Source organism: Pleurodeles waltl, chromosome 3_1 (assembly GCF_031143425.1).
Source record: "Pleurodeles waltl isolate 20211129_DDA chromosome 3_1, aPleWal1.hap1.20221129, whole genome shotgun sequence".
Lineage (NCBI taxonomy): Eukaryota > Metazoa > Chordata > Amphibia > Caudata > Salamandridae > Pleurodeles > Pleurodeles waltl.
This window is the reverse complement of record NC_090440.1, coordinates 616651922-616677134: the sequence shown is the minus strand read 5'-3', so window position 1 is coordinate 616677134 and position 25213 is coordinate 616651922. Positions and strand designations below refer to the sequence as shown.

General features: G+C 42.9%; 1 protein-coding gene across 1 annotated transcript in view; it reads right to left on the bottom strand.

Annotated features, from left to right (window-relative positions):
* The window catches only part of DRD4 (dopamine receptor D4), a 298719-nt gene that overhangs the window by 67531 nt on the left and 205975 nt on the right, over window positions 1-25213 (bottom strand). The window contains exon 2 of the mRNA XM_069223090.1: window positions 12260-12372. Coding sequence (XP_069079191.1) covers window positions 12260-12372 — 113 coding nt within the window. The remainder of the gene's footprint in view (window positions 1-12259; window positions 12373-25213) is intronic.

Genomic DNA, 25213 nt, shown 5'->3' with positions numbered 1-25213 from the left:
TAGGAGGACAAGGATTGTTAGGCGAGCCAGACTTTGCCTTAGCCATTAGCACAGGTAAAAACTCTTCATTAGGAGGGGGAAAAGTGGAAAAGGCGAGGGGGTTCCTATTTGAGGACAGGAAAGTAAACTTCCTACTTCAAGACAGAATACTGCCTTTGTTCATTTTTATTTTTCACTAAAGTTTATGTTCAACAAGTTGCAAAATCCTTGGGCAGGGGCAATCGTCAAAGACAGCCTATCAAGTTTAGAGAGTTCTGTTACAATTTCAAAAATATACTTTTATTTATTAACAGACTGCAATATTTTGTTGGTAAAGAAAAGAGATGTACTATGAAGTAAGAATGCTTTATAGTCCCTCATATCTTTTTAAAAACGTCCCTGTTGTCCGGAGAATAACCTCTGAGATGTTTCCATTCCAATTGGCGGAGCTTCAACTTAGCGGCTTTTAACACATCAGAGAGCCACTGGGAAGACTAAACCCTTTGGTGGTTTTAGATTTACTCAAAGGGGCATGTTTATCACTGGCTGAAAGTAGTCACTGAGTTACTTATTTTTCCATGAAATGGACATCTTGACTGGGAGGAGGCATAGAGTCAAGAAGGGTGTCTCAGAAGCTATCCTTATCGACCCAATGCCATTTGTGAAAGTATTTGTACATTAATAGTTTTGTGTCAGATTGTAGCACACCATCAAGGTTGAATTTAATAAAATCGAACCATATACAAAAAAGAACCTCTAGACCAGGTAGTTAAGGATCAGCTGTCAAGACTTGGTCAAGATTATGACCTTTGATGTTAACAAGCACTAGTGTATGTTGCACTAGGCTAAGACTATTTAGTAAGCCCATAAAATCTCGGGACTTCTGACACATGTCTTCTTCATTGGACCAGTAATTGCAATGATTGCTTCCACCTTTCTTGTCTGGTTGCCTGTAAGACTGAAGATAATGATACTTGGTTGGGAGAGCTGCCAGAATATCAGGAGTAGACTCATCTGTACGCCAAGCTTCAGAAAGAAGCAGAATATTTGAAGTTTCAGTATCAAGATGGTGGCAGATCATCAGTTTATGCTTTTCTAATGAACGAGTATTAACGTAAATAACAAATAAGGTGTTGGAGTTTCTCAGTAAGTTAATATGAGGTTTTTCATTTGGCCTTCTACATTGTAGGTTCTGTCTTTCTTAGTGACCAAGGAGGGTAAGAAACAGTGGTTAAAAACCCATTATTTTTTAGGTTGACATATATCTGAGAACTAATGGGATAAGTTACAGAATGGAGTGACCTAAGTGCATAAGAAGTGTAGATAAGTTTTCCAGCATAGCAACTGGCCCCTGGTCCTGGCCGGGTGAGGACATGTACAGTTGGGCTTGCCTTTGGTACCTCCTTTTGATGGCCGTGATTAAATAGGGCATGGCCATAGAACTATGATGGCTACAGTGCATTCCCAAGATCACAGCTCTAAATGTGCAATTCCTTAAATGTAAAATTGGCACCAAGCTCCCTTCACGAGGCAGATGAAAGCCCACTCTTGTCACAATAAAAACATAGGTGAGGGTAGACAGAATAGAGGTAGTCCAGGATCAGGATTAACAATTCCTTACAACACAGTCTCATAAAACTTACAGACCTACATAAAACAGATTCAATCTGATTCAGTCACCACTGAAAACAAGTATTTCTTAATGGTAAAAATGTGGAAAACGCAATTAGCAAAAAGAAGATCAACTTTGTAACAATCCCCTCGAATAAGGCTGCATGTCCATGCCGCTGCCATAATTAAAAGGGAGGAGCCAACAAAAATTATGATCAACTAGGGTGTACTCCCAAGATAACGGCTCTAAATGTGCAATTTCTTGAACATAAAAATGGCCACCCAGCTCCCTCCACAAGGTTGATGAAAGCCCATTTTTGCAACAATAAAAACCTTGGTAAGGGTAGCAGGCATAGAAGTAGTCAAGGATCAACACGGGCTAATAAAATTGACAGATTCACATAAAACAGATTCAATCAGTTTCAGTCACCACTGATATTAAAGCAAGTATTTTTTAGTGGTAAAAATATGCAAAATGCAATTGGGGTTTGAGCAATCGGGGTGGCGATCGCTTTCAAGAACTGCAACTTGGGTTGTTTCTGCTTTCCTCCTCCTCCTTGTCTCAAGTTACTGTAGGGAGCACAATGCCACCTCTGAATCCTACAACATATCGGAGCAATCAGGAATAGGGATCCCAATTATACTGTAGCCGACACTGTACCTAAAAGAATGCGAGGAGATAACAGAGAAAAACTGTTTAGGAGATTAGAATCCAGGTACATCCTCATGTTGGACACTAAGGCCCAGAGGGGCCTTAACATAGACAAATATTTACATGTTTATTTGTAGGTAGTGATCAAATTTAAACATTCTTTGATACTGACTTTGTGTCAGGCATTTAGGTTTGAGTAGGGCATTGTCTGTGTGCCATACTAGCAATTTACATATGATTTACTGTTCGATCAAGAAATTACCCACTGGGGTTTTAAGTATCTAATTTCATTTTAGTGAGGTGTTTAATTGGTTATATATTCTTTTTCAAGTTTATTGACACATTTGTTCATGTCCAGGAAATACATACATGGTGAACTTCAGCACAATAATAGTCCATTAGGCAACCGGACAGGCTAATGTTCTGTGCCTTTGCCTAGGGATTCATTTTCCCACTGGGGCTGCCGGTTCCAGGAAATAGGGATGCTTTAGTTGAGAATGCATGATAGTATTGCAATATTTAAGTTTGATGATTGTTTCTAATTTTTAATTTAATTTTGCACTGAAGGGTGATGTTAAATGTCCTTAATATTCCGGTGATTTAGAGTATTTATGAATTAGCATATGTTTTTGTGCAAAGTATTATACCGGGTGTAGCCTGGATATCTACATCTTCCATGTCTATTGGTCAGGCGTAGGTCAAGCAAGTCGTCATCTCGGTGAGACACGGCCGCCCAATAAAAGGAACAGAATTTTTGATTATGGCAGTTTTTGAGAAAGGCTGCTTAGTCAGCCAAAACACGTCAAGCCTGTAATTACATATCCACCATGAACGGGAAATAAAAACCATGCTTGGATGATCCCGAACATGCAGGTGCTCATCTGTTATCTTCAAGGGTGAGCGATTTTGATGAATATATATATATATGTATATATATATATCCCAATTTCGTTGGCCCAAGACGAAGGCACACTCCTCGTTCCAAACACTTTTATTATTAAAACACACATAAATTCAGTGAATAACTTAAAAGTCTTTGCCTAACACGTTTTGGACGTACTCCATCCTTGATAACAGGCTTTCTGCTTGGAGGACTGCATCGGTCTTCCAATTACCAGTCCACATGCATATTATTAGAGCAGCGTTAGGATTGGCTGGGAGCGCCCCACCAGGGAGCTCCCAGGCAGCTTGGGGGCATGTTTCTGCTCTCTCCACCCTTGCAACACAGTGCCGGGCTGAAGAGAGCACACTGTGCATGTGTGTTTGGCCAGCCAAACGCACATGCACACTGAGGGGAGTGCACAGTTCACTGCCCTTGTGCAGGTCACCCCACAAGGCCTCACTACTTTCACAGTGAAAGGATTATAAACACAGTTTATTATCCTTTCGTTGTAAAAGGTTTGCAGCTTCTGATGCTGGCGGGGAGGTGACGCTCCTCTGCCCTCATGGAGGAGCCGCCGCTGGCCCACATGCATATTATTAATTTTGACCCCAATGGGTCTCCTAAGTAGGTTGTAATTATACTGTATACTGGGACTAGCAGTCTTGAAAGCATTTTTCTCCCTCCAGTGAGTTAGTCCTCCAAACAATCCGAATTTGTGAAAAGGTGTAATTTTACATGAAATGAACGTTACACAATTGCGACTGTGTATCACCAAAGCGCAGTGGACCCACCGTTATTTCAGTGGTGGTGCTGTCTTCAGGGCAGGACGGACGTAAATTATCCTAATTTCGTTGTCCCAAGACGAGGAGGCGCTCAACATTCCAAACTCTTTTATTAATACAACACACACAAATCCAGTTAATTACTTAAAAGTCTTTGCCTAACATGTTTTGGACGCACTCCGTCCTTGATCACAGGCTTGGTGCTTGGAGGTCTGCATCACACTTCCAATTACCAGTCCACTTGCATATTATTAAATTTGACCCCAGAATGGGTCTCCTGAGTAGGTTGTAATTATACTGTATCCTCGGACTCGCAAACTTGAAAACCATTTTTACCCTCCAGTGAATTAGTCCTCTAAACAACCTGCATTTGTGAAAATTAGTAATCTTACATGAAATGAACGTTCCACAATTGCGACTGTACATTACCAAAGCGCAGTGGACCCACCATTATTGTGGTGGTGGTGATGTCTTCATGGCAGGAAGGCCGTAAATTATCCCAATTTTGTTGTCCCAAGACAAAGACGCGTTCCAAACTCATTGGGGGTCAAAATTAATAATATGCACGTGGACTGGTAATTGGAAGAGCGCTGCAGCCCTCCAAGCAGAAAGCCTGTGATCAAAGACCTCAAGTGCCAACCCTATTGTTTATCTCTGGTGTGGTGCTGGGAGTCTGAGTGCAGTCCTCAACACTGTAATCCCAGGCTACTAGGCTGGCCTGATTGTTCTGTGTTAAGATGTATCAAATACTTTGTGGAACTGCATTATTGCTTCCTTCCAAATGGAAGCGCTGATGAGGGGAGAGTTTATGGTTGATGTTGTACTTCATGTTCTGATTATAGCGCACGTCACACCCAGAGAATAAGCCTGTACACCTAGGGAGAAGAAGACTGATCACAAATGAGTGCTGTTGGACATTGACCCTTATTGCTATAAGATGAATAAATGTAAACTGTTTGTTTGGAATGTTTGGGGACTGAATACCCATGTTAAGCATTATATGGCACATGTATACATGAAGCATTATGGGGTGGGCAATGCAATTTTGCAGGACACACACGTGCTGCAGCACCATTGCCACAATTGGTAAACAAGCTGAGGGATCAGTTGTATGCCACAAATTATTCAGCCTTTTCACAAAGGACCCTCAAATGGCTAGCACCTGGGGTTCTATCTCAGCATAAAGACACATTGCCAGAGGATGGATACTTAGTGGTGTTGGGTGCCATTGAATAACGCAATATATTCTTATTAAGTATCTACACGCACAAAATGGATTATTGCTCAAGACAATTCTTAGGTTCCTAGGCCCCTACTTGCTATCTGAACATATTTGGCTATTTGATCTAAACTATATCCTTGATGGGACAATTCATCTGTGTTCACCCAACAGCAATACTAAACCTACTGTGACGAAAAGCCAAAAGGATGTAATGTAGAGACTAGAACATATTGATATTTGAAGGTTCTCACATCTCACTGAAAAAAATACTTGTGTTCCTCGCCAGCCACGGAGACTTATAGCATGCTGGACTATTTATTGATTCAAATGCAGTATAGCTGTAGACTACATGAAGTGACATAGCTGGCAAGTTATGTCTCAGACCACTCCCTGTTGTTGGCTGTTAATAACACAAGACACAAAGTGACAGGGATCCCAATGTCGAGACTCAGAGTAGAGGCACTTTACTAATAGGTAATTCTTACAAGGGCTGCCGCAAAGCCTGTCAAGCTATTTTGACTTTAATGGGAGCATGGCACGAATTAGATCAGTTGAATAGGAGGGCATGAAGGTGGTGTTAAGAGAAAATGCATGTTTAAAACCTATGACATCAAACTCATTCTAGAGAAAATGCTTTGCTAATTAGACAAGAGACAGGAGAAAGTAGAGACAGATCTCCAGGGCACCCAAGGAAGAGAGCAGAGTGGACGAAACTCAGGAATTCACTAGCAGTCATATGGTGCAGGCAGGATTTCCATACTCACCTTACCTATCACCTTTGACTATATTGAGATGGGGGTAAGTTAGGTAAACTCCTGGCGGGGTTCACAAATAGAGAGAAGAAAAATGATCCCATTCTTAAAATTAGATATGGTCAGGGTGGTGCACTATTGACCTAGGTGGGTATAAATTGTGGTCTGTCTGAAGCAGACAACCCTCAGGCTGTGGCGTGCAGTGAATAGGTGCTTACTTGTCTGAGCCGCCTCTCTGTGGGTCACGGCAGAACAACTGGAGATGCTCAATGGCCGACTCATGAAAGAAGGGCTAACTGCAACTATAAAATCCATGCACAAAGCCAAAACACCTGGCACGGGTGGGCTTCCTGCTTAATTTGCATCATACTCTGCCCAGCCAATGGACCACTGCCTACTCTGAAAAACCAAAACCAAATGGTTTCGTTATTTTTTTTTATTTTGCAACTCGTTTTCCTTTAAGGAAAACGGGCTGCAAAATAAATTTAAAAAACTGCTTTATTTAAAATACAGTCGCAGACATGGAGGTCTGCTGACTTCAGCAGTCCACCATCCCTGTGAGTGCAGGGACTCGCTATGGGGTCGCAAAATGCGACCCACCTCATTAATATTAATGAGGTGGGTCTTTGCGACCCCATAGCGAGTCGCAGACGGTGTCTGAGACACCGTTCTGCATCCGATGTTGCGACTCGCAATTTCCGATTCCCAATATCGGAACTTCGTACATCTGGCCCATAGTAATTAAAAGGGTCCTTAGGTAAGATCTGTTTGCATGTGCAAGACATGTGGACATAGAGTATCCCTTTGAGCAGATTTCTCACAGCAGATTGGTGGGGCATTGGAAATGGGGAGCTGCTAGATTATGGCAGATCTGTATCTTCATGGTATATTTTTGAGGTTTGCTGATCCATACGAGCTTTTTACCATAGGGAATATAGCAAGGTAGATATGGCCTATAGTTTCAGAGACTCGTACGTCAATTTGAATCATGACTGAAATGCATGCACTGACGAACTGAAGAAAATTTATCACATTTTTGTACAGAGTCCTACATGAGGATAGGTCACTGCAGAGGCTAGCATTTCAGGAGAGATGGCAGGAGGCTGTTACTGATATTGGACCACACAATTTAGACTCCACTCTTTACATGTCTTCATTGTGCAAAATATGCATCTACTTTGATGTTATAATTTCTGTGTACCTTAATAAAATGAGCATGTGTATGCTTAGATGCATTAATGAATTGTAATCACTGAAAAACTGAAGTTTTATAAACATGTAATCTAGTATTCATTTAAAATGCATACATGTTTCATTATTGATGTTTTACATTTACGCTTTAACTTGCATTTATTGAAGTAAAATATATTCCTCTTCTTCATGTTTCATATTTAATCTGAACAAGGGATGTGTGCATGTTTAACCATGTATTCGAAATGTACATCACATGTTTAGGTAAAGCCAGACTAACTTAATCAACTAAAGGTCTTAATTTTAAAATGTGTTTTACTTGGATAGTGTATTCTTGTCCTTTGCAGGTGTGTTTCAAGGCTTCATTAGCTAGCGCAAATGGGTATTGTCTTATGTATTAGCTTTGCTGTTAGTAAGATCTGAGAGAATAAATCTTGGAAAGAGACATGAAGATTTAATGAGCAGCTGAAGCCTCCTATTTATCATACACCAGGAACGTAGAATGTCCAAGGTCACAGTAACTGTCCAGGTTCTGTGGAATGAGAAATTCAAGTGGTTTTACAAATGCAAACAATGGATCCAAAGCCGATTGTTCCATGGAGGGGAGGGAAAGATAACATTCATGTTGAAGGTTCTGTTTGTTTTAATTTATGCGTATACAGTTATAAGTCGAGGCAGATTCCCTTAGACTTTGAGGGATACAGACCTCCTTGCTTCCTTTACTCTTGCAAGTGTGAAGCTTTATGCTAAAGACTTATCCTTTTTCCTGTAAGACGTTTACTTACGTATTCACTTTGCTGACACCTCACATTTCCAAATGTCCCTTAAGAATTCTTCCAACCCATCCTTAAGCTCTTATTTTAAAGCATCCTTTTTTCTTTTTTGGAATTCTGATTAGAGGATTTTAGAATAATTCTATGTTTAATAGAAAGAGCAGGTGTTTCTTTAAGGAACACCTATTTCTAATTCTAAGTTAGTGTATTGCTGTGGTTGTTATTGCTTCGTATCTTAACTTGATGAGACTGAACTGACTGTAGTATTTCAGCTTCCCAGCTGTAATTCTGTACCTTTTTAACATTTTAATGACTTGCATTTATATTGGATTCATTGGAAATAAATAACTTAACTTTGATCCTTCTTGTGTGGCCAAACGGGCACGACAGAAATCTAAGTTGTTTAATAATATTGATTCCATTGATGTTTCCATCAACATAAAAAGATCCATCCCATGAAAGATTGTAATTATGCTCCTGCGTGCTCTCAGTATCATCAGGTATGGGGACAGAGACAAGGTGTGACTGTGTACGGAAGTGTCTAGTAATGCCAATTTTAAACCTATTCAATAAAACTATATGCATATAACGTCCTGACCACTGTCAAACTCAGCAGAATTTATCTGAGTCCTTCTTACAGATGTCTGGCTTTCAAGTGGAAGGGGCATACTTCATTCACCTTAACTGGCAATGCAGAGTGGTAAAGGTTTTCTAGCTGGAAGTGCTGGCTAACCATGCGCACTGCACAGGTAAAGACTTGCAGCCAACTATTCAGCAGTGTCTAGTGGGTTTGTTGCCCAAAAAGGAAAAAAAATGGGAATTAGAAGAAGGTTTTAATTGCTGGGGATGGTTGTCATGAAGACAAAAATAGCTATTCACTGGCTTAGAGTGTGGCTGCCAACAATTGATAAATGGACACAGGACGTGGAAGAATGGGCCATGGCCAAGGAAATTCTCCTGAAAAAGGCTAGGAGGGATGACATATTAGCTCTAGATCTCATGACAAGGGCTAACATGATTAGACAGCTTGATGATTCTTCAGATGGTAGGCCACTGTGAACTCTCTGCCTGTCAGTCAAGAAAGACTAGAGACTTCTATGAGCAATGGATTAACATAGGCTGAAATCGGAAGGGCACAGGCTGAAATGACTGGCTAGATGGAGAGGAGAGTTGTGTTTGTGCACTATGTTGTGGGGGAGACAAGAGGTGAAAAGAGGTAGGTGGGTTTCGTTTTCCCGTTGGCCACTTCGACGAACAAACTGATCATATCATTGGCTGTAAACAGTGAAGAGAGATTGGCACTTTTAGGATTAGACACTGTTTTCACACTTATCATCTGCAGTAAGGTGAAGAATTGTATTGATGTAAAGTGTGTAGGACCATCAGGGTGAGTTAATGAAGTGGTAATGTTGGGTCTTTTGAGGATTAATGGAGTTTTGTTAACTAATAGTGCCACTTCTACACTTATTGGATAGGTATTTCATAATTAGGTCAACATGGAAGCTGTATGGGAAAACTATTCAAATAAATGAAATAAAAGAGAAAAACAGGACAAAACAAGGAAATGAGGAGGGGGAAGAAAACTGCTTGAATACTTCAGGACACTGCTATTTGTGTTTTTATGTTTATTATTTATGTAGTGTAAACAATGCTAAACTCAGTATGATTCAAAGTGAGTTAAAGACAAGTACAAACAATGCTAGAAACACAAACATGCAGAATAAAAAACTGTATCTGCAAGTACCTAATACAGTACAAAGCCCACACAAGCCATAGTTTGTGCAGGAATAGATAAAGCAAAGGAAACAGTGCAAATACTTTCAAAGTGCATAGTAAAACAATCACCAGTCAAGCAGTATGCAAAAATAAAGACAGATTAGTAAAACAATTCCCTTTTTGTTTGTGCATGAATTTGCAAATCCTTTCAAATTGTCTCGTCTACCTCTAGTTAGGCAGGAAGGCCTGCTAAGTAAAGGTGGACGAACCACGGAAAGCAGCCAGATACCTGGGTCCGACTCAGATCTAGCTCGTCTTGGATCATCATCAAGCCAAAAAATTAAATTTCATATAGCTTCTGTCTGCCGCCCACTCTCTACAACCATGCACAAAGAATTAAAAACGAAGTACTAACCTTTGGTTTAAAACAGGCGAGAGAAAGAGAAGCTCATCTACTGAGTGAAATGCACAATGTGAAACTAGAAACTCTGAGATTAATCCTGGCTTTCACGCTTGGCCAAAATCTTTGATCATAGGCAAATATTTCATTTCATTATGCTTTTTTTCTCAATACCTAATTTGAAAGAGTCTTTAAATAAGTGAGTTGTAGATGCACATTTTACAAATACCTCCTGACAGGGCAGCTTTGCGACTGGAGGGCACAGGGACAAAAAGGCAGCAGGAGAGTTGGAGGAAGACAAGGAGCAGAATTCTTTTTTGAGTGAGTAAAGATCCAAGAAGCCTGGAGTGAAAAGTATGAAAAAGAATCTAGAGGTTCAGGGTGCGTAAAGTGGACTGCCATTAACAGGATTAATAGCAGGGACTGTGGATACCGTTATGGAAACAGGAAGAGAAGTTGAAGTAAAAAGAAATATAATGAAACAAGGAGAGGCTTTGACAAGTGAAACCAGGAATAAAAGTAATTTTCACATTAAAAAAACACATATCCAGCAAACTAGAGGCCACCTCAATAGAGAGACAAAAGACGGTGTAGTTATAAAGTCTAAGCGACTCCATCAACCTCCACAACAAGCTGGATCCACACGAGGGTAGTGTGAGAATTTGACACTGCTGCAGGAGGCCAGGAGCTGGCACCGGTGGGCAGCGTGAAGCAGTGGCAGACAATGGCAGAATCTTGCATCGGTGGCACTGATGAATAATGTGAGGAGTGAAGAAATGATTGGCAGAGTGAGGAACTGGCACTCCCCAGAAGTATGAGGAGCCAGAAGTAATAGGCAGAGCGAGGAACTGGCACTGGGGGTTTTGTGAGGAGATATGAATGATGGGCAGAGTGTGGAGCTGCTACTGGAGTGGCGGAGTTACTGTGAGGAGCAGGAAATGATAGGCAGAATGAGGAACTGGGTGTGGGTAATGTGCCAATCTAGAAATGATAGGTAGAGTGAGTAATGTAAGGAGGCAGAACTAGCAGGCAGAGTACCTGGCACTGATGGGCAGCATGAAAGGTTTCTACTAATAGGTAGCTCTGAAACATAGACAGTGTGAAAAGCTCACATGCAATGGCATGATGCAAAATGATGAGGCCTCCACACTAGCTGATAGTATGGGCGTTGAACTGACGTTTCTTACCAGACTGCGACCGGCTGGGTGGACAGGGGTTATAAAAAGCAGGTATCGTTGTGAGAAAAACAGGCACCAGTGACAATGTGAAGAGCAAACACTGAAGCTAGGGAGAATCTGGCATTCGAGAAGCTGGTATAGCGGCACTGTATGTTGGTAAGGTTGCAGCTGTGGGCACAAAAGGCACTGGGAATATAAGGCACAGGGTGACCTTGAGAAGAGGTCACCGTTGGCCAAAGTTCTTCCCGCCTTATATTCATGCACATGAAGCAGTGAAAAACACCAAAGGCTTTGAGAGGTTAGAGAGTTTGAATTGAATAGTCAGACACACACAGTTCTCGACTCCTTACAACAAATTCAATAAAAAAGATACCAAAAGACCTAATAAATCTTGTTGCCCTTTTTAACACCTATTAACAGTGAATTTTGTGTTTTGTGCCATTTGACCTTCTGACACTGCCACAAACCACATTCAGTCCCCAGCTTTCAGTTTCTTCTTTGGAATCACTAAGTAGCTAAATTGGTAAAATATAGGCAACTCTGCTTTTCTCTATATGTTTTCTAATGTAGTCCTAAGTTTGATGTAAGAAACTAGAATGTTGCTTGCCTCTTAGTTCATTATTGGCAACATTGTGGCATGAGGGGCATGAATATTTCCAAGTTCATTTGTAAAAACTATCACTTAAATAACATTGACAGGGTCCGTTCATTATCAAATTCCACACTGGTCCAATTGTCTCCTTGTAATTATCTCAGAATAGGCAGCAGCCCAATGGGAATTTCCAGTGTACTTAACTTATCCAACAATATTTTAAGATTTACTAGGTCAAATGCAGCTCAGAGGTCGACAGAGCTACAAAAGAAATTACTTCCTTGATCTACTGTTTCTGAGCTGATTACCATAGGCTAAAAAAATGGTCGAGAGTAGAATGATCCTCCCTAAATCCTCCTTGTTTCTTCTGGCTACCCCTCAAGTCAACACTCTCTGTAGCATCCAGGAGAGTGATCAGTTTTCTTCTTCCACCTTCCTATTAGTCAGTAAATGTATAACTCAAAGACTGATGAATACCCAATCAAAGCATTGCTCTACTTCTAAACAAAGTACAATGAAAAGACTCACCGGTCAACGCTGATTGCACAGAGGTTGAAAATGGAGGCAGTGCACAGCATCACGTCCATCGTCATTAGTGCATCGCAGAGAACAGGGCCCAAGGTCCAGACTCCATCGTGGAACTGCACATGGAGAGAAATGGGCATGGAGAGAGAAATTACGGAGAGGAAGATAGACCCAGTGATAAAGATGGGCAGGAAACTGAGAGACACACATTGAGATAGACATCACATGGGAGGCACAATGTAGAAGAAAAGCAGTGACCAATGAGGTGAAGTGATGCATAAAGCAATGAAGATCCAGAGAAAGGCAGAGAGTTTGTAGGTAAACGGTAGGAAGGTGCTGGCACAGAGGAAGAGAGAGAGAGGAACAGAACAGTGAGAGAATACATACAGAGTGCAATTAAGTGTATACTTGAAAGAGACAGTCAAGAGGAAATAAGGAAACAGGAACATATACGCTCAAGAGAAAGAAGAAAGATAATGGCATGGAAGTAAGAAGAAGTAACATATGAAGAGCAAAGATGAAAAGAAATGTGTATTAATATCCACAGAGATTAGAGGCACGATGCAGTGGAACAAAAAGAGCAGGAGAAGGAAGCAAGCATGGGAATAGCGAGGCAGAAAGCACAGAGACGGAGAGCACGATGCAGCCGAGACGATTTGAAAATAAAGGGTATGATAGGCAGGAAAGAAATTTTATATTTACAATTTAAAATTTAAAATTTAATGGAATAAAGACAAGCAAGATGGCCGGAAATACCCAGTCGCAAGGAGAGAAAAGCACATTATGAAGAACAAGAAAATAAATGATAAAGGAAGGAATTAAGGTAGAAAGGATGGAGAGTGTTAGATAGAGTCAAAGACGGATGTAGAATGTTAGGAGGGAAGAGAGGATGAAAAAGAGATACATTTCTGTTAGCATTTCAATCCATGTTCGGGCATCTGTAAATTTGATCATTTTACTTTCAAAGTGAGGTGTTCAATAGATTGCTCAGGACCTTATGCTGGGCTGGGTAAGTGTTGCTCTGTTTGTTTCTTCTTACATGTTTCAAAAGTATGCGTGGGGTGTCTGGTGGGTGCTTAGCCCAAAACAAAACAATAGGACGCAGTAAAAATAAACCTGTCCCTCTGAAAGGTGAGGCATGGCAGCACTGTGAGCAGTGGGGTAAGTGACAGGTCCCGTCGGCATCTCAACGCCTGCACTTCTTTTTGCAAGGAGCTCCAGCACCTGCACTTCTTGTATTCAGGAGGTACGGTAAATTCACTTATTGTTTTTTTTCAAAGAACATGGCTGTATTGTTTTGCACAGAACATGCAGTATATGGGCATATCTTTTTTTGAAAATGGTTGCCTGTGGTAAGTGAACCATAAACGTGGTGAAACGTATTTCAATCCATAAATTTAAAATATGAAGGATTTTAAAATATTTCTCGTTCCTAATAACTTGCCCGTCTTTGCATTGTACTGTATTTTCACTGCTAAAGCGCCATGAACGTCAATTCACAAAAATACCAGAGGTAGCGGAAATGACATCACGTGCCCTTTGACATTCAATTTCACTTGCACACACATACTTACACATTATTCGCCATTAGTGTATTATTAGTGTTTTAAGGATGAGCTGCCACTGTGTTCCTTGCACTGATTTTGACGCCTCAGAGGCCAGAAGAGGCAAAGGTGGCAGGGTTTGCAAGGGGCAAGTCAGAGGTCACAGCTGCAACCCCTGGTGACTTCTAAATGATGCCCATGTATAGCACTTCAGACCCCTGACTGGGCGCCAAATGTATTATAAATGTTAAAAAAGGACCCAAAACAATTCACACCTCACCTTCAAGAAGTCACAAACATTTTTAATGCAAGAGTTCATTTTGGGGTCAAAGAGACATTATAATGTTGAATTTGAACAGGGCAATGATTTTAGCTTCAAGCAGTTTGTAAGAAAGCAGCAGGGATTGTTTTCAGCCCTGTCCTGGTTCCAGTGTCTCTGTAACAAAAGTGTGCTTCCTGTGTTAATAGAATCCCTTCTATTAAAGCAGTGTGCCTGCTGTTGCAGACGTTGTGCATTCGCAAGTGAATGTTCCCTCACTTAAATGGGAGCATGCCTCACTTACATGGTGAGTACATGGCATGCTCCCATGACAGCCAAACCACATAGGTCACGTGGGCCCTAGGATACCCCCTATGTTCACCAACCAGTAAGAGTGGATATCTAGCCCACCACACACAACTGTTTGTGGAAGAGCTCATAGGACATCAGAGGTACCCTCCAGGGCTACCTGCAGAATCTGCACTAGACACCTCGACCCTCATTTTGAGAATTCTGGAATTCCCAATGGGAACAGGAGTCACCGGCTACATCGGAAATTGCAAATGATACAGAATTGCAACACCAAAAATCTCCTGGGGTGGTAATCCTGCAGGTGTTATCAGGTACAGATCCATCAGGTAACATGTGGGAGAAATTGTACCCAACGAAAAAGCTGCATTTATCGACTCACAAGCAGGAACTGGTAATGAAACATCTCAAGGGGTCCTTTGTGGGCTTTAACCTAAGTGTCCAGCCTCCCTCTGCAGGTTTGTGTGTGTGCCAGGGCACATGTGCCCAGGGAGTGTGGAATACTCATGAACTTTTGCACTTCACATGAGACCTGCTCTGCCCATAATGTAACAGGGAAGAACGAGTCTTATTAGGTCTGGCTGCATTAGTAGATTGCAGGGGAGCAGCTTCATGATGTTTAGTAAAATCGGATTCAGAATGACAAACCCCCTCTGATGGTACAGGTGGTTTTATTATTCATGCCCTGGAAATGTCAATTCTAGGAAGTGGGTATTTTGAGGCTCTAAAATGCTTTGTGTGTTCTGTAAATTCAGATTCATCCCACAGGTGGCTGGGGAAGAGCACATCTATGCATTCTCCAAGCGCCAGCTATAAAACCTGGGCCTCCAGACCGACAGACCCCTGCCATTTGGGGCCTGGGATAGATTGTTTTGACAGTAAGGTTTTGGACACTTGGACTCTCGGAGCCAGAGCATGGCCCACTAAAGATATAGATCTACATTTCATGGCCTCGGGCAGACAGGGAAGAAATTTAGTGGAGACATTTATGGTTCAAAGAAGAACCCTTTGAACCACCCTGAGCTTCAAAGGCCCACTTTACTATTACTAGGGGTACTATTCATCAGCAAAGGTGAGTTGCATTTATGAAGATGCAGAACTGGTACTGTTACACAGCATGGTGCCCCCGGCCAGAGGAGTCTGTTGTGCACAGGAGGATAACTGTCCAAGGAAGCGACCCGCGCACCCTTCCTGTATTGTGGCTGACCTGTGCCGACTGCCTGCAGTGGTTAAGTAACCCAAAATCTGCTCCCTGAGGGCAAGTTTGCCTGCCCCCCTGTTCTCTGTGGAGGTCTCAAGGACATCAAAGACCTCCTGTGAGCTACCTACATCATCTGCCAATATCATCTGCACAGCTGTGCCTACTCCTGCACCTACATCATATGCTGGGCTCCACCTGGAAGCAGCAGCATGAACGTGGACTAAGTATCATGCCTGGAGATAGGAATTGCCTGGTGTTGAGCTTGCCAAGTACTGCTGCACTTCAGGTGAGCTGCCTTTCATCATGGGGACCACTGCACGTTGAAGCGCCTTGTGGAGGTGTGAACGCAATCACCCGGTGCGGGACACCGCATGACCCATGGTTGTGGAGTGCATTTCATTACATTTCTCTTATGTGACCCTCGGCTGTACACACATTGCGTGCTGTGCCCCGTTCATAGGTGGTGACCCTCGGAGGTGGGGGTGCCACCGGAGTTCTGCTATACTCTGCCTTATGTGGCATGGCTTAACTTGCGTCTAAGTGTTTGACCGAGGAGTCTGAAGCGACTAAAGTCATCACGTACCAGATGTTGTTCCTCATTGCAGGGAGGTATGGAAACAAAGTTCCTTGAGTGACCAGATTGTCTAGACCGACTCAAGTCATCGAGTGGCAGACTTTATGCCTCATTCCAGGGTTCTACGTTCTCCATGGGAGCATTTAGGATTGTCTAGTGCAATGCAAGACATCATGAACCAAACTCATTCCTCTTTCCGAGAAGGTATCACACTGGGCATTGTCTTTGGAGTGATCGTATGTTCAGGGCCGACCCAGGTCATTGGAACCATGACGTTTTTTCCTCATTTTTTTGGGATGTACAGCACTGAGCACTTTTCATGTGGGATCATGACCGTCTGGTGCAACTTAAGTCTTCCTGCACCAGATGTAGCGCCTCCTTGTACAGGTTGTGCGAACCTAGTAACTCTTTGTGTGCAACTGGAATTGTCGAGGGCGGCTCAAGTCAACATGCCCAGACAGTGCACCTCCTTTCTGGAGGTGCTGAAATTTGTAACTACTTGGTAATTTTGGATTGTCTGGCAGGACGCAGCAGTGACTAGCAGGCAGCCCCAGTGACTCTACCCCTGTGTGTTGCAAACATCCGAGTGAATCTCCTACTGGGAGCCCAAACGTCCTTGCTAATTGTTACCAGATCAGCTGTTGTCTTTCCTTCCCCCAACCTTGCCACCAATATCCTGTGAAGTGTGCCTTTGGCCATGAATGGCCTAGTATCCAGGGTAAGGACTCAGTCTTTTTGCTCGTGGTGGAGGGAGATAGCTGAAGCTGGTTGGTGGGTGAGTGCGGTTTAGGACTCAGGGTGCCTGCAGACAGCATGGCACTCACTAGCCGGAGATTAGGGCACAGCATTAGGGTGCCAGGAGCAAGTGCATATGATTGTGTGGGTGCAAAAGCCAACTGCTACCCGTGGCACTGCACAGCAGTGCAGAGTGGATGTGCAGGAGTGAGTGTGTGTGACTGAGAGGGCAGCACCTTGGTGTTTCTGGTCACGTTCTTATGCCAGTGAATTCTTGAAGTTGACATTACGGTTTACTAGTGCGGCCTAGGCTGCTGTGCTATGTGAAAGTGTTCCAAACCTCGTATGTACATATTGCTGCTAATGTTGGGATCAGGACGCACCCTGAATCTTATGTGTTACATTGAAGTTGGTAAACTCTGGGGTGCAGCTTGTGCTGACAGCATTTGGCACCGCATGAAGGTGCGGGGAGGGACAATATAATTTTTTCACTTGTACATGCTGTTGTTGGTGTTACACACAGTTGGGCCTAATATTGTGAATTATATTGATAAAAATGATTTATGGCCAGGTCTGCATAATACTCATGCTGTGTTGACACTTTATGCGTGGAATACAATTTTTATATACCTACACGGTCTGTGAAGTTACATTTGTGTCGCTCAGTGTGGTTATGGTGGGAAAGTGCTGTGCCATTGCTGTACACATTGCCTCTGTGATATGCCTGACTGCTCTGTACCAAGCTACCCAAGGATGAGTGCAGGTTATACAGCGTAATCACCAACCCCTGATGGGAGTGGCAGGTTCTGCCTGGCTAGGAAGTTGCATCAGGCAACCAGAATGTGCAACCTCCAAGAGGCACATAGACCAGCACAAGTGCACACATTTATTATAAGTACTTTGCATGTTCTCGGTGAGTATGTAAATTCACACACCAGGGTGATATCTCACTTTCATTAAGATGACCTAAGATCTTAAATGTACTGAAGAGAACAGGATAAAGCTTCAGCAGGTTATGTTTTGGCATTATTTGATGTGCAGGCACCCCACATATTTTAATAAAACACCTCCCATATTTTTTGAAAGTTGAACAACATGTCAGAAAAATCAGAAAGTATTTTTCTTGCTAAAGTCCTATTATAAGTGATGTGAAATTCCTGCCGTTGTCATGCTTGAGACAGGGGTGAGGGGTGGCCTTTGAAATCACAAGTAGAATGAAAGAAGGTCATGTGAAACATATGCGCATGTAGGACTCTTATTGTCAAGGGACAACCTGAATAGAGTTAGATGAAAGGTAGATTTTCTTATTAAATTCATGATCCTAAATGCATTACAGTGAATGGTTCTTTTGAAAATCTTTAAATTTGATACACAACCATGTTAAGCTCCCTTGATGAGTGAAATGGTAAACGGGTGACATGTTTATCATTTCTGACTGGTAAATCTGACCATGGGACATAAGATTACAAGCTTTTGTCAGTTTTTTTAATTTTCTTTGGTACAATTTGGAAAAATACCCAATAATTACCAGAACATGTGGATTTCGGTGCCGTTTACATCAGCATCAAAGGCATATCTTCAAGTACGGAGTGGGGCTGAATGGGGCGGCTCTTTCAAATTGTGCCAGTCGGGTCTGATTGCCAAGTTTTCATCACTGGTGGGTTGGGTGAGGCTCAGGCTGGAGAATTTGTTTTAAAATTGAGCTTCAGCGCTGCAGGTCTCGGCCTCTTAAATGTAAATGCTCTACCAGGATGACTCTAGAGACCTGTTGTGACATTCAGCAGCAGAGGTCAGTGCTTAACACCTTACGTCAGACTCATGGCAGACATTGCCCTCTCCAGGCAGCAGGCAGCCCGTGGAAGTCAGGTCTAAAACTGCCTTTGTCTTCTCTACTGCTGCACTGGCACTCTTCGGTCAGTGGGTGTCGGAGCAGTCCTTGCCTAAGGGAGACCAGCTGGCGCAACAGCAAGGAAGACAGAAGTTTAACAAATGAAACTTCCCAGTTGCCATCCTGTGCTTTGTCTGGTTTGTTTAACTTAAGCACATCAAAGGGCTAATCTAGGACTGTGCTCTAACAGAGGGGTACATTGCACGGTGCACACATGGTTAAAAGACCCCAAGAGAATATAATACTGAAGCAATGACAAGGGTATTTAGAATATCATAAAATACAATGAAAATGGGGTCCAACTAGCCTGATTCACAATATTAAAACTTACATTTCAGCTCAGTATTTAATAGTGATCTTTGTAGTGTACAGTTGAGCAATTGAGATGAGGAACTACTGTCACAATAATGCGCACATTCTCTCTTCCCAGTGTATGACATCTATTGGTGAATTTAGCAATCATAGCGCAAGACCCTCGGTTCATTTTTTGGCAGCTGGCATGCTATACCCTCAAAATACTTTGTTGGTCAGAACATAGAGCAGCTGTAAATGAAGGCTTAGGTAGTATTTCCATTCGGGACATAATACTTCACCTTCAGACCATCGAAATGCAGGACCTTTCAGTTTTTCTCTCAGGGTCTGCCGAGATATCTGACGTCACACACCTGTGAATGCTCCATGCGACCGTGGTGCCAGGGCTGTGAAAATGTCTGTGCAAATATGTTATTGCCACTTTGAGAACAGTATTCTTTTACTCTGAAACTGGCAGGTAAATCATTCTTTTTCACAGTAACCTCATTGCCACTGTACTGTATCATTATAAAAATCTGTAATTGATGGATATTGCTGAACCTCGATAACTCAGATTCTTAATACACTTACTGGAGTCACACTTTTGCCTGCAATCTACTGGTCAGAGGCTTGAATCTCATAAAATGTTCAGCAGGTTAATGTATCTGCTCCAGAATATTCCATGTAATGCTATGTGGCAGATTTGTATTATAAGTGAGACAGGATACTGGGTTAATGATTTGTTGCTGATATCCTGTAGGCCTCAAATTACATTTGAGTCTAAAGGGCTCTATGAGTTATGTATCCACTGCAACCAGCTACATATAAGTTGTGAGGCACAGAACTGAGTCCTTGAATTCGTTTTTTGCACAATATTTTATTCTTTTAAGGCTTATATAAAATGTTATGTATTATTAAGCTATTAAATGGCAAAATTGACAGTTTGTAGTGCGGTATATAAATTTCTAACTTTAGTGTGATAACACAGACATTTATACTAGTGTCAACAACTCAGGTTCCGTGCCTGGCCTTCTGGCCTCCCTCTGTCATTTGTGCTTTTCCTGTGACTGACCCGGTCTCCGCATGGAGGGTAGCAGGGTGCCCACTCATACTGCCACAGATCTGACGGGATGCCAAGCCGGCCTTTGTTTCAGGTTCATGCAGCAGGGAGAGTCTCTTGGCTCTCTTTAAATCCAACATTTTCTCTTGTTGTAGACGGAGTGGGACTTTCTCACCACGTGCAGAAGATGGTATTGGAGGCTGTCTGCAATCCTGTCGGTGTCCTTGAAATGCACTCTCAGTATGCGTCCACCTAAGGGCCCCTAATCTCTAGCAGAAGGATGGAGAAGGTGTTCAAGGCTTGGACTCTGTATCTCTCTCCCTCTCACCTCAGCCCTGTCCCATCTATGCTTCCTATTATTAGCTCCCTTCAAGCTACCTTCTCACAACTGAGGCCAGCCTATTAAATGCCTGTTCCGTTGCCAGAAGGTCGGGAGTTGAGGATGTTAAATCCTGAATCCATGGCACAACACTTGGTACTGTCCAACACATAGAATGCTCCAAACCATCCCCTAATAGAGCATTTGCTACCTCTTTCAAATCAGCACCACCCAACAAAGCTGAAAGCCAAACATTGTGATGTTAGGAGATTATCTCATTAAAAATTGAACTATAACAACTTGTTTAAATTAAAGGAGGGTACTTCACTGAAAATTGATCAGTATGTTGCTGTTAAATGAAGACTGAAAATCAAAATGAAATCTATAAGGACTACATCTCCCAAGGTGCTACAGGGGCCTTACTGGTGGCAGTGGAACCGAAGGCACACACCTGAGATAAGTTCATTGGTGCTTTGTATAAGTGCTACCACAATCAATTCCTTGGATACTTTGCACATTTTATTCCTGTATGGTTTTGAAATACATATATAGAATGCTCCCAATATCATTATAAACTGGTACAGAATGATAACAGACTAGCCCAATACTGAATAATAAATCTTAGCGCACAAAATATTTAATAGTTCTAGGCGTGTGCAAAATAATCAGCTTAATGGTTTCAAGTCGTCATTTGAAAACTGTTGGCATCTCTCTAAGGATGTACTAACAAAACCATTTAGCACATGCCAATAAAGTGTTTAGTAAGGTGTACTCCACTTTGAAAGGGAATAATAGACAGGCTAGTGGAATAATGAATTAGCGTGGTGTGGCTTATGTCTAATGTATTTATTTGTAAACACTTCCGTGAGCGACCTTACTTTTCCAAACAGTAACAAAGTAAAGTCCCAAGCCCTACCAATCACACCCTCTGCCCCATCCCCCAGCCATCCAACAAATCTGCTGAGGTTGGGTACACTACCATGCTTGTTGGGAAATATTAGAAGCACAACCCCTAGCCTTTTTGACTAAGCTACGCCCCACCAACATTCACATATTATTCCGGAAAAACTTGTAATTGGGTGGCATTTATTTCACTTGGAGTCCAATTGTATCAGGTGCGAAAAGTATTACACCAATCATCTGGCCACTTGTAATGAGAAACTTAGGGCCAGATGTACGAAAGGATTTTACCCATTCTGTGTCTATGGGAAAAAGCTTTCGTACATATGGCCCTTACTGTTTTAAACATGCACTCACTCATGTATAGGGTCACCAACTACTCTACATAGCAGCTCACTTACTCATCAACCCACTCAAGTGTTCAACCACACTCTTACTTAATAACTCACTCATTTGTCCACATTCTTTCACTGTTATCTTCGCACTCGTTACCATCCACTTACTCCTGTTCTTCACAGATACCTTCACGCATTCATTCATTCAACCAGCTATAGCAGTAGCCAAGGGAACAAACGCCATATTAGCTTGCACATCACTCTTTCCGTTGCTTCTGTCAAATGATTCTCACAACGATCGAGAATCTGCAAGCACAAGCCCTGATCCTGCAAAAGCAACAAGCTGCATATCACTGCCAAAGACCAGGAGGAATCAGGATGCATTTCTCACCCTTATCTGCAAGCACAAGCCCTGATCCTGCAAAAGCAACAAGCTGCATATCACTGCCAAAGACCAGGAGGAATCAGGATGCATTTCTCACCCTTATCTGCAAGCACAAGCCCTGATCCTGCAAAAGCAACAAGCTGCATATCACTGCCAAAGACCAGGAGGAATCAGGATGCATTTCTCACCCTTTTCTGATACTTATATTTGCAGCCAGTTGAATGTCAGAACATGGGTGACAAAATTATCCTCTGACGTAGATATAAAGGCATAAATATTGTTTACAAAAATATTGCTTCATTCGGTGTATATTTTCTATTTTTAGCTCCAAAGGGCAACATTTTAATGAAATTTAGGTCATTATATTTTTATCAAACAATATTTAGGCCACACTATGCTGGTGCCATACTTGGTTAGGACAAATATGCTCTTCAGGCTGCACCACAAGCTCTTGTATCAGTGCATATTTTGCACACACATTTTCATTCTGTAAACAGATGAGGTTCTCAAACAGGTATGGAGACGGCACTGAGGCACTACTAAAAATATAGATTGTCAAAATAAAGATACTGCCAGATAGAACTTTCCCGCCATTGGATAAGGAATTCAGCTGCCATGCTCCTGCAGACGACTCACTGGTGCGTATTAAAGGTAAATCCAACATAATAAGTACATACATTTCACATTAATAATCAAGACGCAGTTGGTCTACTGTTTTAAGGACTGATTTGGATCCCGTGAGAAAGTAGAGCAGGTAGTAAGTAGCATGTTATATTTTAATCCTTTGCCAATGGAGACTATAAATTTGTTTCTCGGAATTCAACAATTTAATCAACTTAGGCCACAACAATTACACAAGCAAGGGTGATCCTGTGACCCTGGCTACATCTGATTAACCTTCAGGGCCAATTCCTCTTGACGCTCCTAATGCAGGTAATGAATATTAATGACGTACACTTGGGTACATTCATAGGTTATTCTATTAATCTGCAGTCCTTTGAAACAGTTATTTACCTACTGCATGCTCGACATTCATTAACACCAGACACCAAAAAAAACACCAACTGATCAAAATGACAAGTTCACATGAAACCGGGTAGACAACCAATTCGAGAGAAATACACAACAACAAATTAAAGAGCGAAAAGACTGTGTCTCCGCACTAGAAAGTGCAGAAAGTCCTTCTCATACTCTCCACCAAGGGAGAGTAGAGGACGAGGCAGCATCAGCAGACAGGGCAGGGAGTGCAAAGATAGGAAGTGCAAAGATAAACCAGGCAAGAGGTAGGAGGAGGTAGGGGTGGCTCATTTGTAATGGTGAAGGAGCTTCGCCCCCCTGGCTAAGCCAGGAGCTGTAAGATAAAACAATATGGGGGTCATTCTAAGTCTGGCGGGCGGCGGAGGCCGCCCGCCAGACTTCCCCCCTCCAAAATACTGCTCCGCGGTCGCAAGACCGCTGAGGGTATTTTGGCTTTTGCACTGGGCTGGCGGGCGACCGCCAAAAGGCCGCCCGCCAGCCCAGTGCAAAAACCCTTCCCACGAGGACGCCGGCTCAGAATTGAGCCGGCGGAGTGGGAAGGTGCGACGGGTGCAGTTGCACCCGTCGCGAATTTCACTGTCTGCAATGCAGACAGTGAAATTCAAAGTGGGGCCCGCTTACGGGGGCCCCTGCAGTGCCCATGCCATTGGCATGGGCACTGCAGGGGCCCCCAGGGGCCCCACGACACCCCATACCGCCATCCTGTTCCTGGCGGGCGAACCGCCAGGAACAGGATGGCGGTATGGGGTGTCTGAATCCCCATGGCGGCGCAGCGAGCTGCGCCGCCATGGAGGATTCAGAAGGGCAGCGGAAAACCGGCGGGAGACCGCCGGTTTTCCTCTTCTGACCGCGGCTGAACCGCCGCGGTCAGAATGCCATGCGGGGCACCGCCAGCCTGTTGGCGGTGCTCCCGCCGACCCTGGCCCCGGCGGTCTAGTACCGCCGGGGTCAGAATCACCCCCTATATGTTTATTGTTTTATCTTTCAGCTGCTGGCTCAGCCAGAAGCATGTAAAGGGAGGGGCTGGCTGGGCCTTGGTAGCGGGGGGGGAGAGAGTACACCTAAGTGCGCATGTGTGTTTGGCCGGCTGTCACAGTCCAGCCAAACAAACATGCGCACTTAGGTTTCTCCAGCCCGGCTTTGTTGAACAGCCGGGCCGGAGAAACTGCACTGACCCCAGGGTTGTGTTTGAGCGGCAGTCCAAGCCGCTCAGACCTGATGCTGCTTTCGTGCTAACTTTAGCATGTAAGCAGCACCAGGATTGCTGGGGAGCCTGTGCTGGTTTCCAGTGAATGCTTGGACACTACATTGAGGGAAGAGGAGCGAGGCGGCAGGAGACGGCGGTGACAACAGGAAAACGAGAAGAGGTACTTTTGTTTTATTCTTTTTAATTCAACCCCCCCCATCCCTGTCCCTTTCCCTCACCCACCCCTCCCCTTGAGATTTGTGGCAGCTGCCGCTGTAAGAAGGATGGAGGAGGAGGGGATCAAGAAGCAGGACAGTGATGCAAATTGCAGTCAGGTGGATGATGACTGCTTGGAAGTTGAAGAAGCTGAAAGGAGGAAGCAATAAAGACTGAAAACAGTAAGTGTGGAGTGGGTATTTCCTGAAAAAAACAGAACAAAAGTCCAGCATAGAGCCGGTGGGATCACTGACAGAATATGAGAGCTAAAAATATTGTGTGGACAGAATATTGTGACAAAACTATTGAGGACCAAAATATTAAGAAAGTAAGTGCAAATAGGTAAATATGGACTTACTATTCTTAACTCCATATCTACGTACCTTGAAGATATATACAGATCATCAAGGTACATGTACGCTGAGTTATACATAGTAAAACTTTACGTAACTATAGAAACTTATCTTCAAAATGTTTTTGTCCTCGATGTTCTTGACACAATATTCTGTCCCACGATATTTTTGATCCTGCTATTGTGTCTAAACACTAAATGGTGTATTCCTTCCCCCACAATAGGTAACGTGAAACCATGACCAATACCACATACTCTGGAGGAATGGCTACTCTTCGGAGCAACCAGGGACATCTGATCCATCTGATATAAAGATTTTGACTTTTATATGGAAGAAATTGTAGTAATGTAGTATTCGGACGCCT